The 14,723-nt window shown below is 43.1% G+C and overlaps 1 protein-coding gene across 2 annotated transcripts in view; it reads left to right on the top strand.

Moving 5' to 3' along the window:
• CALCR (calcitonin receptor) overlaps window positions 1-13,613 on the top strand; it is a 241,571-nt gene extending 227,958 nt beyond the window's left edge. For both annotated transcript variants that reach the window (XM_005308550.5, XM_005308549.5), the window contains 2 exons: window positions 1,310-1,351; window positions 11,523-13,613. In XM_005308550.5, the coding sequence (XP_005308607.1) occupies window positions 1,310-1,351; window positions 11,523-11,744 (264 nt within the window). In that variant the 3' untranslated portion in view covers window positions 11,745-13,613. The remainder of the gene's footprint in view (window positions 1-1,309; window positions 1,352-11,522) is intronic.
• The last annotated feature ends 1,110 nt before the right edge of the window (window positions 13,614-14,723 follow it).

The following is a 14,723-nucleotide window of genomic DNA, read 5'->3' as shown; positions in this document are numbered from 1 at the left end:
AATGAAGGCACTTGACATTAAATGTGGCTGTGTAATGCTATTAATAAGATCTAATATACCTTTTCGAACACAGTACAGAAATCTTTTAAGAAAAATTCTTTTCTACTTAAGTGGCTCTGCATTGCAGAACCTAAGTGTGAGAAATTGCTCTTCTTTAATTTATGCATCCTCATCACATGTTCCTGACCTGACACTGTTTCATTTTGCTGTAGCACTAATGAAATATCCCTCTTGACTCCTAGTGTGTTACTTAGATTAAATTTAAACAGCGAGGGTCAAGTTAGGACCAGTGTTTTCCCTTTTTTTATTTGTTCTCTATCCTCTTGCTCACCCCGTTCTCTCTCCTCCTTCTTTCCCATCCACTGATGCTTCCATCCACCCATGTAGGCATATGCAGTCTCCCATTCCCAGGCTCACTTTTCCAAACACACATTCCAGTTAAGAGCCCCTGGGCATAGACACCGACTTCATGGGTGCTCCAGGGCTGGAGCACTGATGGAAAAAAATTTGCGGGTGCTTAGCACCCACCAGCAGCCAGCTTCCCCCCTCCCCCTCAGCACCTTCTGCCCACCGGCAGCCCCGCCGATCAACTCCTCCCCTTCCCTCCCAGTGCCTCCCGTCCGCCATGATCAACTGTTCCACGGCATGCAGGAGACATCTCGGGGGAGGGGGCAGGAAGAAGCAAAGTGGGGTCAGGAAGAGGTGGGGTGGGAGTAGGGTCTTGGGAGAAGGGGTGGAGTGGGTGGGGCCTGGAGCGGAGCAGCAGTTGAGCACCTCGGGGGAAGGAGGAAGCCAACATCTGTGCTCCTGGGGCACTCCATTCCTGCTGAAAAAAGAACATGTGACACCTGGCCTGTACTGCTCCCCTCGCATCCCTCTTCCAAAAGAAGAGCAGTAGCATCTAGGTCACTCAACTTCCCCCCTGTCTGTCTCAAGATTCCATACCAATGAGCTGCTCTGCTCCTAAGCGTGCCCCCTTACCTCGGACTAGGATCTGCCCATTTAATGTCCCTTTTCTAGCACTCCCTGACAGGAAGCAACTGTAATGCTTAAAGGTAAAAATATGTGAACTGGAATGGCTGGTAATGACAGCAGACCATGACAACATAGGCACGAGTAAAACATGGTGGAAAGGCAAAAATCAATGGGATACTGTAATACCTGACTATAAACTATACAGAACAGTCATTTGAGATTGTGGAGGTAGGAGTGTAGCATAATCCGTTCATCTCATGACTCTGAGCCTTAAATTAGCAATAATGCACAAACATGGAAATATTCTAACCTATTTTCTTTTTGTCCTTCTTAGGGCTTACTTGTTGCAACTATATTTTGCTTCTTCAATGGAGAGGTAAGCATGTGAAGTTCATCAACTGTATTGAACCAAATTCAGCCTCTTAAAGTAGTTGAACTGTTGTTCACAATTAACATAACTGGAGCACCTTAAATCTGTATTTTAAATGCACATATGATGCAGTGCTTTACATTTTCACTGCACTGTAGAAATGCTAATTTTTCCTTGCAACATCACTGGAAGGTGCTTGAGTTAGGACTATGATTTTTACAGAGCAGATGGTGGAAAATGAGGTCCAGAGGATGAGGTTCTCACTCTTTACCCTCTCAATTTAATCTAAGTCAGAGGAAAGAAAAAAACAGGTTGCATTCTATATCAGCCTCCTTCACTTACCCAAATTCTGCCTCCAATCCAGAATAGCTGGATGATTGGCTAAAATAATCAGCAGTGAAATAGTCAATGGTGCTAATATGTGAATTATGCACCATTATCGACACCCTGTTGAGATGAATGGAAGTCATGCAAACCTCCCAGAGCTTTTATTTCTATCTATATCCATAAACCTAGAAACTATTTTTAATCATAGCTTTTATCCTGCAAAAAGTAATTGAGTTCCCAGAGAAATGCTGTCATGAAGGACCACGGTATACTGTCTCAGTCCAACCCCTGACCTTAAAAGTTAACTTGCTTGTCTAATTAAACTGAGCGATACAAACTCTTTGCATCGTATATTCAGAGAAGCAGTTCTGTGTCATTACAAAGTGCCATTTCATTCACTCATTTGAGGATCAGCATTGGCCTCTGTTAAGGTTTATGATTTGTAAGTAGTAATTGATAAATAAAAACCCTGGAGTGAAAGTTCTCTCCCACTCTCTTATAGCTGGATCAATATGTTATGTGCTTACTACTGCTTTTAGGTCTACTCCACTATAATAATGGTATTATAAATAAAAATAGCTTGGTAAGACACATCAAGAGCTGCTTTAATATCTACAACAAGCCACTTTCTGAAAGGCAGTTTAGCAGAAAAATACTTTTGAAACCTATCAGGAGCATTACCATGGAACTCTGCTGACATTAAAACAAGGTATCTCTTGTAAAAATTGGATGCACTTGAAGAGGTCAGTTTTCAGCATTGTACGCAACTTCCTTCAACAAAAATCAAGACTCAGTATGTTACCCCATAAAGCTACACACATCTGTACATACATTAATGACTAATATGGCAGGTGTAATAACATGGATCATAATTAACTGGATAATCAATGGGAATAATTACACAATATTGGCCTTGGTTTTAACCAGGCCTCCAACTGCAGGTGCAAATAACTGTGGGAATAAATTTGTGTTTGAATTTAGGGCTATCTGAACCATAGAAATGTAGGGCTCAACGGGACCTCAAGAGGTCAGTTAGTCCAGATCATTTAGACACTGCGGCAGGATTAAGTATACTAGATTATCCCTAATATAAATCCTGGATAGAGTCCCAAAATCAAAGACATAGAATCTAAACGGATTAAGGGCTAGATCCACCAAAGGACTTTGGTGCCTAACTCCAACATTTAGGCACCACTGAGATCCTCAAACTCCCTGCTGAGCCACTGCCTAAACTAGCAGGCACCCAAAGTCACTAGGGATGCAATCCACAAAGGTACTTTGGTGCCTAAGCCCTGTTTTTAGGTACCACTGTGATCCACAAAACTCCCGCTTGCCTGCTGCCTAACCCTGCGGGCATCTAAATCCACTTGGTGCATAAGATTTGCAGTAAAGATTCCCTAAGCACCTATGTTTCTGAGCATGCACACTGCTCCCTCACTCTAGAGTGATTCACAAACCAGGGAAGATAGGCATTCGTCCAACTAACTCGCATGTGGAAACTCAATCCAGTAGGCATGCTCAGAGCCTGCCTACCTGATCAGGTCCCTTAGGCAAGTTCACACAAAACAGCTGGGAGTGGGGCAAGGAGGAGGACTTCTCTTATAATCTGTAGGCTAGCAGCTAGGACAGTAACCCACAATACGGGAGTCCCCATTCCTCCTGCAGGGGAGAAGGGATTTGATCAGGGATTGGCTATATATCAAGTAAGTGCCCTAATCACTGGGCTATATAGTCATTCTACCTCTTCACTGGTCCAATTAACATTTAATTATACAATTATTTAAATAAAGTGAAACAACTTCAATAGGAGAGATGGACGGAGACCCACACCAGAACATTGCATAGACCTGTGGTTAGGGTACTCAATTCAAATCCTTTCGCCCGCTCAGGTGAAGCGGGGAGTCCCACTTCCTAGGGAGTACCCTGTCTGCTGGGTTAACGATTACAAAGGAGGTCCTACACACACACACAAACACACTGCTGTTTTGTTTTGGGCTTCACCTAACACCATGAGAGGGGTCGGGCTTAGCACACACCCCTCAGGTCAGCATCTCCAAAGGCTAGCTTAGGTGGCTCCCCACCACGCATGCTGCCTTTGTAGACCGCAATCTAAGTTGCCTGTCTCTCCCCATTGACTGTAGAGGGAGCCCAGACACCTAACTGAGAGTTTGTGGATCACATCATTGGTGATTTTCTAGGTGCTTAAAAGTTAGGTGCTGCAATGTACTGCAACACCTAAATCCCTTTGTGGCTCTCACCCAAGGTGCCTACATTTCTGCCAGTGAGCATGTAGGCAGCTGCCTCAGGCGAGGTGCAGGGGTGCCTATCTCACACTGAAGACCCAGCAGGATGCTGAAAGTAGGTGTTCCCCTGCCTATATAGCTTGCTAGGCAGGTCCAGTACGTGTACTCAGCGCACACCAAACACCCCCAAACAAACAGAGGTGGTGGTGCCCAACCCCACCCTTGCCTTTTAACCCACTGATTAGAGCTGGGCTGGATGTGGAAGACCCAGGTTCAATTTCCCCCTCGGCCTAATGTGAAGAAGGAATTTGAACTAGGTTTCCCCTTCCCCATTCCCCCAGGAAAATGACCTTACCCCCGGACTATGGGGGTACTCTGGAGCAGAGTTCTCTCAATCTCTCCTGTTGAAGCTGTTCCATTGTGTATGAATAATTAGTCACTGGAGCAGGGTGACTGTAATCTGGGTCTGCTCCCTTCCAGGTGAATGCCCTGACCAGTGGGCTATTCTCTCTCTGGGCCAATGCATATTTAATGATTTATACGCAGTGGAACTCTGGTAATCAGCTTATTCCTGGTTTCCAAGTATAACAATGAAGTTGTGTCCTGTGTGTCCTTGTAAAAAATTACAACGTGGTCATAGATAATACATTGCAAAGTGTCACTCGTAAATTAGATAAAACATTAGCTGACAGTATGAATTATTATATGGTTTACTAATTTACGCATAATGTGGTGTTAAGCAGAAAATCAAAAGCCAGGTTTCAGGAATGTTACTAACTATGAAAAATACATCTCAATTTTCTTATTTTCATACAATATGTATATAAAATTAGGAATTAGAATTAATACATTCATATTAAGGAATTATACCGTATTCATTTCACTACTCAAAATTCTTAATACTTACTCAGGTCACTCAGTTTCTCCTGCCCATTTATAATTTAGTGTTTGCAATAGGTGGTTAGTAATGTAGACTCTATTACCTTCTACAAGAGTTCCATTGCAATTCAGGTCCAGTAAAATTATCTATTATTTAAAATAAAGTGTCTTGAAAAAAGCCAAACATCCAGAATACTTACATTCTTTGGAAATGTTAAAGTTTCCCATTGGCTTCCCTGTTGCTAATTTAAGGCAAGTCAATTACTGTACCAATATTTTCATCAAATTCAGATTCTGGACACCACAAAGTTCAGTGGATGTTTGGATCTGGCATTCTGTGTTGGCCCATTCAGCCCAGTATTTTGATAGTGGCTATTGTAAAATGTGGATCCCGTCCTGGGTTCAGATTTCAATCACTGGAGAAGGGTGATGCTTCATGCATTCTTCCAGCACACAGCTAAACTGCCTGTGGTAGGAGACATCCATAACTATTAGTGAGTTCCCCAAAGGACGGAGATCTCTGTCCTCTTTGATGACTCCACACCTGACATCTCCAGGACCAGCTTCATAATACAGCTGTTATTTGAGAGTTGCTTCCTCAGTGTTCAGCCACTCTAAGAATCTTCATCATCTGACTGATTGTCACTCAGCCAGAAGATCCAAATGACTGCGAGGATATCAGGGACACAGTGAACAGTCAGAACACACACTCACTGGATCCCTAGTCACTATACTCTTATTGACGTATATGGGGGTCAGCAGAGGAGTAGTCACATACTGTCTCCTAGTGACTGAGTATCCTCCTCTGAACTGCCAGGTTGGAATGAAATAGGAGGCAGCTCCATGGCTCTAGCACATCTAGCAAACCTGGACATCACAGAGGCATGTTTGGACTAAATAAAGCCTAAAATTAGATAAGAAATAGGGCCTGAGGTTGAAAAGTGGCTTCCAATTTTGCATCTACATTGTTGCTCCCCTAAATAATTGCATGTGCATTCTATCACGCTGATGTCTAACTACATGATTGCATCTGTAGATATGACGATGGTCTAATGCAGGGGTGGCCAACCTGTGGCTCCGGAGCCACATGCGGCTCTTCAGAGGTTAATACGTGGCTCCTTACATAGGCGCTAACTCCAAGGCTGGAGCTACAGATGCTAACTTTCCAATGTGCTGTCGGGTGCTCACTGCTCTGCCCCAGGTCCTGCCACCATTCCACACCTTCCCCCAAGGCCCCTACCTCTTCCCCCCAAGCCTGCCATGCCCTCACTCCTCACTCCTCCCCACCAGAGCCTCCTATGCACTGCAAAACAGCTGATTGCGGTGGGCAGGTGGCATGGGGAGAGAGGGGGAGGTGCTGATGGGTGGGGATGCTGGTGGGTAGGAGGCACTGGGGGCTGGAGCGGGGTAGCAGATGGGGGGCTGCTGACATATTACTGTGGCTCTTCGGCAATGTTCATTGGTAAATTCTGGCTCCTTCTCAGGCTCAGGTTGGCCACCCCTGGTCTAATGAATCCATGATGAAATGGATCATATATATCAACAATGAGAGTTGTGCTTAGAAATCTTCTCATTTGCACTTACCTTTGCAAACAGCCAATCAGTGAAACTTAAAAAAATTACAGATTAATATTTAGCAATGTCACACCATGTGTGCAAACAGCAGTTGTAAAATTCATGAACCCATTTATAGATCGAGTCGTCAGTAATTTGAAAATAATTATGAGCATATTTTATAGCACATATACCCAAGGCTATCTGCTAGCACATGCAAATCAGGAAGTTGTTGGTAGATATCCAAGTAGCATAAAATGTGCTCACCGTTGTCTAGTCCGAGTAACTGGGCTAACATGTGGGTAGAGTGTAGCAGAAAAGAGGAGGCTGGAAAGGTGAAATCCAAACTCAGGGGGTCAAGGCTCCAATGCTGCCCCCATAGAGCGCCTTTCTCCCCGACGTGGATTTCACCCATAATTGGTAGTTTTTGAGTTATAAAAATAACCACCACCCATAAAAGAATGTCAGAATAGGGGCACCTATATTAAGAAAGGGACGATTTTACACTCATCCAGTCTAACTTCACAACCATTAGGACCAGCCTTCAGTGATCTAATAGACTGAGTTCAAGGCTAGGAGCCAGGAACTACAGAGCTCTCAGCCCAGTTCTGCTAAGAAATCCCTGTGCAGCATTTGGCAAGTCACCTAATTTCTCTACTTCAGTTTCCATCTGTGAAATTGGGATAATAGCAATTAGTTCCCTGCCTCACTCTGAGGATTTGTTAGCTCTGTACATGGCTGTCGAAGCACTAAGTAAACTTATTATAGCAGCAGTGGATGAAGATGATTTTCTACAAACTAGACAAAAGACAAACTCAGTGAGTAGGGTGACAGGTTTAACACCTGGAAGTGAGAGGCTGTCTCCATAGATGCCAGTGCTGCAGTCCTTCCTCTGCCAAAACTCTAATTGTTTTCAATGGGAGTTTTGCCTGAGCAGGACAGCAGCACTCAGGGCCGCTCCAGGCACCAGCGGAGGAAGCACGTGCCTGGGGTGACAAATGCTAAGGGGTGGCATTCCGTCCATTCTTGGCGCAGCACAATCTGGGCGTCTTTTTTTTTTTTTGCTTCAACAGTTCAGGCGGCAGTCCGAGCGGCTTTTTTTCTTTTCTTTTTTTTTTCTTTTTTTTCCTGGAGGCGGCAAAAATGGTAGAGCTGGCCCTGGCAGCAGTGGGCCCACAGTGTTCTATAGAGATTCAGTTAAGCGACCTTATTAATCTTCAGACATTTTCTCTTTCTAGAAAGGTGGTGTCTACACCTCACCTCCTTTTTGTCCTCGATCACTTTCTTCCAAATTCCAGTTATTCTTTCAGGTGCAAAAAGGAAGAGAGAAAGGTTGAATGCCATAATCTTGGTAAAGAGCAGAGATACTGCCCCTGGTTAGCATCAGTGGCAGCACTAGGCACCTCAAAAAAGGGGTTTGAAAGGGACAGCCTGAGATCCCCCCACACTGGTCCTTGGAGTTGGCCTGGCATTGAAAGGACAATCTGCTACCCTCTCCCAGAGGTAGGCACTCCAGTATGTGTTCCCTCCTGGGTTTCTGGAGAATTCTGGCTGAGTCAACCAGAATTCCTCCTGGGGCTCATGCTGCAGCTTGGATCGAATGCACAGCATAGATTAAAGCTATAGTCAGGTCCTCAGGCTTGGTGAGAGACCATTTCCAAACCTGTATATCCAAATACTGCCAGGTCACTAGAACGCAGAGTGATATTTCATGGAAAAACATACTATGACAGAGGTAGGGTCTTAGCATTAATGTGACAGAAGTTCTGTTCCTCAATGATTTACTTTTTACTACTGGGTCATTCACTTCAAGGCAGAAGCAGATGATGTTTGTCCAAAACCACTGCTCCCAAGACTTATTAGCCTTTCACATCAGTATTTGCAGCAAACCACACACTCACTTCCTCACTGCAAATTATTGTCCTCCATTCGATACAAGCCCAGCCTACAGCACTGTCTGCCAAGACACTGAATAAGAAGCCATTGAACATTACTGATGTCTTAACTAATAGGAAAAGAAGAAAGTGAATGTGTAAATTATGGGAATGATTTTTCTCAGTTCCCTAAGCTGAGAGCTGGCCCCACCCATGACTGCAGAATGTTATTCTTGTGAAGGGACAATGTCCAGCAGCACTGTGGTACCCCTCTCCAACAACAACACTATACAGATGGTATGAGCTTTCTGCATTAGCCTGCTCAGTAGACCATACTTCCAGTTCTGAGGTTACTTCTAGACTGGAAGGTTGGCCAAGAAAATGGAAAATCTGTTTGAAAATATAGCCATATATCTTTCTTGCCAAAGAGGTGTGAATGGCTGGCAGAGAACAGAAAACATTTTAAAGAGCTGAAGAATAAAGTGAACCCAAACTTCCTCCTTAGTTTAGATTTTGGTTTATTACATGCATCATTGTGGTGTAACACCCAGTTGATAATCTCTTTGATTATTAACATAATATAATGCACATGATTTTTAAAAGCACAGTCATGTAGCTAACACATTTCAAATCTGCATATGAATAGTTTTAATCAGCAGAAGATATGATCATTTGAGATCAGTTTACTATTCCTTGGCATTAGTACAGAAATTCAGTTTAACTCAATTTGTAAGGACAGCAGAATCTCATAAACCAAAGGTTCAGTGAAGAATTAAAAACACATATACTTTAACTTCATGCGTTCGGTACTACATGGAGCTTATTCATTTTAATTCATGGCACTTTTAACCCTGGGTTGAATTGGGAGAGGAATGCCTGCACTCTTCCAAACTCCCCACAACCAAAGCTTTACTCCTGATGAGATCAAAATGAGCTGCTACTCACAGTAGATTGTGCAGCGCTCCATACTATGATCAGGCCTCTTTTCTTTAAGCCACATTCTTCCCTAACTTGCATTTGTCCTGGTGCAACCTCAGACCACAGCACGAGCAAAAGCAGCTTGAGAGTACATGGGGGGGGGGGGGCTCACCCACCCTCTGCAGCAAAATTCCCTCTCACCCTGACCCACAGGGGCCTTTTCACTGGTCCTGGGATCCTCATGGAGAGTGGAGGGGGAAGACCAGGGGACACATCCTCCTCCTCCTTCCAGCCACATGGAGCTTACTCAGAAAGGGTAAACTCCAAATCATCTTTTCTGCAGAGCACCAACCCACACTCCAGTAGCCTCCAGGGCAGCGATGGCCAGGGGGAGTCCCTGCTCACAGTGCAGCCCCAATGGAGTTGTGTTCCAAGGTAGGTAAGGGGGGGAAAGGGGCTGCTGGTGACTAGAGCCAGTGTAGAGAAACAAGGTTTCTGCACAGGTTGCCCTGGCCTCCCTCTGATCCAACAGGTTTCAAGGACTGTCCTCCAGGCCTTTCCCCCTGGGTGGGTGGGAAACCCTATCTCCTCCTGCTCCACAGAATGATGTGGGGAAATTCTCTGAATGAATCCTTGCAAAGATTGCTTCCCCTGGTCCCTTCCTGTGGGTTTCACTGATGTGAGCCACTGCGTTTACACCCGATATGAACCACTGTAAGGGTAAAAGCTGCTCATTAAGTAACTGAAATCCATACAGGAGTTACCTACATTTCTGTACTAAAGCTTTGCCACTGTATTAGCAATGCCTTGTCACATTAGATCATACCGGAGCTCCTTTTCACTAATCGAATTTCTGCAATGGCATGATATGAAAATCTCATTAATGCAGTTCGTTCCTCTCAGTATTACCATAATAAACTTTGGTCATGCCCCTTACAAGTCAGGATGCACAGTGGTTTCCAGTATAACCTTAGGCTTTTTCTGTGCTTGGCCTATAGGACAAATACATTCAGCCATTCTTGAGTTATGGGAGAGTAAATAAAAACAACACTTCTCCAGCTGAAAACAATTCTAACCACATTGTCTTCAACTGGACTACAGCAGAGATGAGATGGCTATCATTTTTGTTACATGTTAAGGGCCCTGCAAATGCTTGCTTACTCACACGAGTAGTCCTGTTGAAGTCAGTGCAACTACTTGCATGAGGAAGGATTTTTAGGACAACTCGGGTTGGCCCTTGGCTTAAAAATACAAAGTTGCAAGCAACTGAAATATCCCTTCCTAGCATAGTGACATAACCCACTGTACGCTCTGTAAGCATCTCAGAGTTTTAGCAATGCCTAATGAAGCCTCGCCTTTATATGACATCACAGTAGCTTCCCTCCATCTCACTAGAGAGGCACAGAGGCTGCTGCTGCTGCTATTTGTGTGTGGGTGACATTTTACTGTCTATGAACTAATAAAATGCATTAGAATTCAGGCATTACCAGGGATATGAACGATACTTAAATGTTGCTACCTAAGTCAAAGGTACAGCCCATCTTAGGGCTAGTCTGTGTTTAGACACAGTCCTGAGCAAAGGGTGGTATATAATCTGTACCACCCCGGAGCACTGTGACACAGGGGCACATCCGTATGTCTCAGTTCCTCACCTTCTTGCTCCCAGCATAGTTATTTACATCACGTTGTTGCCGTAAATTACTACCCACCCCAACACTCTGGCTTTGTCTGTTCCCCTCTTATTTTCCACACACCTGCTTTGGGGAGGGAGCAAGCAGACGAGTACCCCATTCGTTCCTTCGTGCCTGGACCCCAGGCCTGGGAATGGCCAGTAAGGATGTTAAGGAGGTTTGATATTTCTCTGTATGGTTATATGGGCCGAGTCACAATTGGGCCCCCAGCTCTGAAATACATTTTACTTCAGCTGTCTGAGGAAATTGCTTTCTCCTCCTCCCTGTGATGGTGTACGTACGAAGGATGAAAACCACCGCCGAGCAGCGGGCCTGTGCATCACTTCAGTTTTACTATTCATGGCTAGTTTAGCCGGAGCAAAATGTCCTGAGTGTACACCACTTAAGCTACACTGCTGAAGTTTTACTTAAGCGCTTTGTGCTGGCTCTCTGCACTGAGGACATTTCACCCCCAATAAAACTATTCCTGAATATTTTTCAACCAGTTCTAACCTCAAAGCAAGGTGGAGACGAGATTAAAATAAACATTCGGTGAAAAGCCATGGCACTGGGTTGATATTGCAAAGTAGAATTTCCAGCATAATAAAAAAAGGGAAGGGAGCCAGCTTGTGCTTTGTGATGCCAGTTCAAATCCCAGCCAACTCCATCGACTAATTATACTGATAAAACTATTGCTTGGCTTCCCTTGCAGGTACAGGGCGCTCTAAAAAGGCAATGGATGCAGTATAAGACCCAATGGGGGCAAAGACGACGCGAGCACTGCTCTACGCGATCTACCTCCTACACAGCAACATCTATCAGCGAGGTCCCCGTTTATCTGAATCACCATGATTCCACCAACGAACAGTTAAATGGAAAATACATAGATGACTCTGAACTCATTGCATTAAAATCTGGAGAGACGTCTGCCTAGCTCGGAGGAAAACAAGACAAACAGGTCATTTTGCATTCAGTTCATGGCAGGGTGGGGCGAAGGGAAGGAGTGCAGACTTGAGAGCCACTATGAGAGAGTGCTAAACAGGACACATCATATGCAAACTATAGAAGCATCAGCTTCGGCCAGTGATGGCCCAGCGAGAGTCTGCCTGAGAGAGGTGGATCTAGTATTTGATACTACTACAGCATGCTGCTTTTAGAAACAGGACTGAGGATGGAACTATTCAATGAGACATTTGGATTTTCCACAGTTCCTGCTATTGGCCATATGGCACACAGATTCAATAGTCATAACAATTCAAGGTATCCCATAGCAGATATAGAAGAACGGATTAGTTCATAGAAAGGAGTGTTCAGTTTCCAGACTGGACTAACTACACGAAGGATTGGAATTGTTCAGTATTTGTTGCTTTAAATACCTGTCTTTCACCCTGGACTTTAAACGATCATCTTTCATTAGGTGTAACAGGCTTGGAATCTGTTGTTGTTTTCATTGTAATCAGCTGTGCTGCTTTCCTGGAAATGTTTGCACTTGGGTGGGAGGGGAGAAACCCGTCATTCCAAGGCATTCAAATTCTTAGCTCAAAAGGATCTCAGACAGAATTACCCTCCTGACACCAGGTGCATAACAGAAATGAAGGTAAACTATTTATTGTATTAAAAACATTCAGCACTAGTAGGCATAAGCATCAGTAGAGAAACAAAACACTTCTTTGGGAGCCTCATGAAAGTCCTGGAGAGATCTCAAAAATATTTTTTGTTCAAGCTGGGCTAGTTATTCGATCATATTCATTAATAGGAAAACTGTAGCCATAATACTCCGCCCAGCAATCTGATAAGTAAGGAACAATTTTGCACTATGAATAAACTGTGAAATGTATTTGGAAATTAAGATTTTTGTTAATTGCTGTTGACACTCTGAGCCTCCAGCTGGTGAACATTTGCCTGTCTAATGAAGTTGTGTGCTGGCAGGAAAGGAGGCCAGTGGAAGAGATGAGGAACTAGTTTATACCAGTGTCACAGCCGAAGAAATATTCATTATTAGAAAGTCAATATTTTATGTAATTATTAAACACTAAAGGTCTTTTTATGATTGTTAAATGAGCCTTACAGCCAAGGAGTAACTTATTTATAACTATAAGGCTCCTCTATTGCCAGTGTCAAATGACAGTTACACACCATTGGGCTGAGTAAAATAGCTACAATTTCTTTCCAAAGTTGAATGTAAAAGTCCTTAAAAAGAAGAACAGGAGGACTTGTGGTCCTTGCAAATGGATAGGACCAGTGCCTGGGCAGCTCTGCGTAGAGCTTGTTAAACATTTTTGACAAACTCTCTTATGCCAAACTTTTATTTTCTTTTATTTTTTGCAACAACAAAAAAATGCAGATTCAGTGACACCAAAACATTCCATGAATTTGTGTCAGTTTCTTTGAATTGTTTCAGTTTAAAAAAACCTAAAATATTTTAAAAATCATGTTTCATTTTGACATTTTCTAAATTAAATATTTAAATTATTTTATTCAAAAAGATTGAGTAGAAATTTCCTTTTAATTTTATTTAATTTTTTTTAAATGTTCAATTGAAATAAAAACAATAAAATGTTTCAGGTCAAGCAAAATATTTTGTTTGACCTGAATCTTACATTTTTCTCTTTTTAACTTTTGATTCAGTGAAAAAAAAAATTTAAATCTGTTTTTCCCCCCAGAATTGCAAGTGAATTGAAAAACCTATTGTTCACCCAGTTCTAGTTCTAGATGCTTGCAAGTCCAAGGACTTTTTGCCTATAGAATTTATCTTGTATATAAAGTTCCCAAGTATCTCTGAAAGAATGTCCAGTGAAATGTATCACTATTTCTCCTCTGGTTTTCATGTAGTTGGGTAATTTTAAAGCCAACAACTAGTATTTGTACAATGAGGTCTTGACTTTTTTATTAGGTTAACCAGTGATTTGACACCTTTAAAAATAGGCCAGAAAGAGGCCATCCATTCTGTTTGCCTCCATTTCTACCTATTGTGTGATCCATGTATATTTGATAGCACAATTCTACCAGCCTCAGGCACAAGGAATGAAGAACAGAAGGGAGACAGTCACATCAGTCACATACCTCTGATGCCACAGACCTACCTACTCCTGTCTTTGGTGTCACTTACTTCCCTTAGCTATCTCAATATCAGCATTCAGCCATGAGTTGTTTGAAGGTTGATTTAGCACTTGCGTCACAATCCCATCTCTGGGATTCAAGGAGGAGAAGGGATAGGGAAACAAGGGAGAACCAGGGAAGTAGGGAGTGGAAAGGAGGAGGAAATGCTGTCTCTGATGTCACAATTCCACTAACCAGTGACTTTTGCAGAGGCACCAGCTAGTTACAAATATATTTTAAACTCCCTTTCTTCTTTATTTACTTGCGGAGATTCCATCCAAGGATTTGTTTTTCCCCTGCAAGAATCAAAGACTCGGTTAAGGCATAAACAAGTAATTGTGCTCTACTCTTAACACTGCTTCGATTACCTAAAGTATAATTAGTTCTGAGAGTCCGAACCTCAGAGCTTGCCAGGTAGGTAAAGGAGGGAAAATATTTCAAATCCAGCACTTTGCTTTACAATGTCAATGCATTTGTAGCTCTTAAATCTACAAACAGAGGGCCTATTCCTGCGGGAGGAATTCTGAGGAGAAAGAACTGCAGGATCAAGTTTACATTCTGTTAGGGTGAAATTCATTCATTAAGCTCATGCAAGGCCTGTGCAACACTTAAGCACTGAGCGTCTGATCCACAGCTATTGAAGTCAATGAAGAGATTCCGATTGACTTAAATGGGCTTTGGATGAGGCCCTAAAGTATATGAATGGGACTTAAATAGTGCAGACCTTGTGTGGGCCCACTGCACAGACATGAATTTCATGCTTGCTGATATGGGAGAGATTTTAAACATTCTGTGCAGGATTAAGCCCCAAAGC

This window comes from Chrysemys picta, chromosome 2, assembly GCF_011386835.1.
Source record: "Chrysemys picta bellii isolate R12L10 chromosome 2, ASM1138683v2, whole genome shotgun sequence".
NCBI lineage: Eukaryota > Metazoa > Chordata > Testudines > Emydidae > Chrysemys > Chrysemys picta.
Note: the sequence above shows the minus strand (reverse complement) of the source record. Positions and strands in the feature narration are given on the sequence as shown.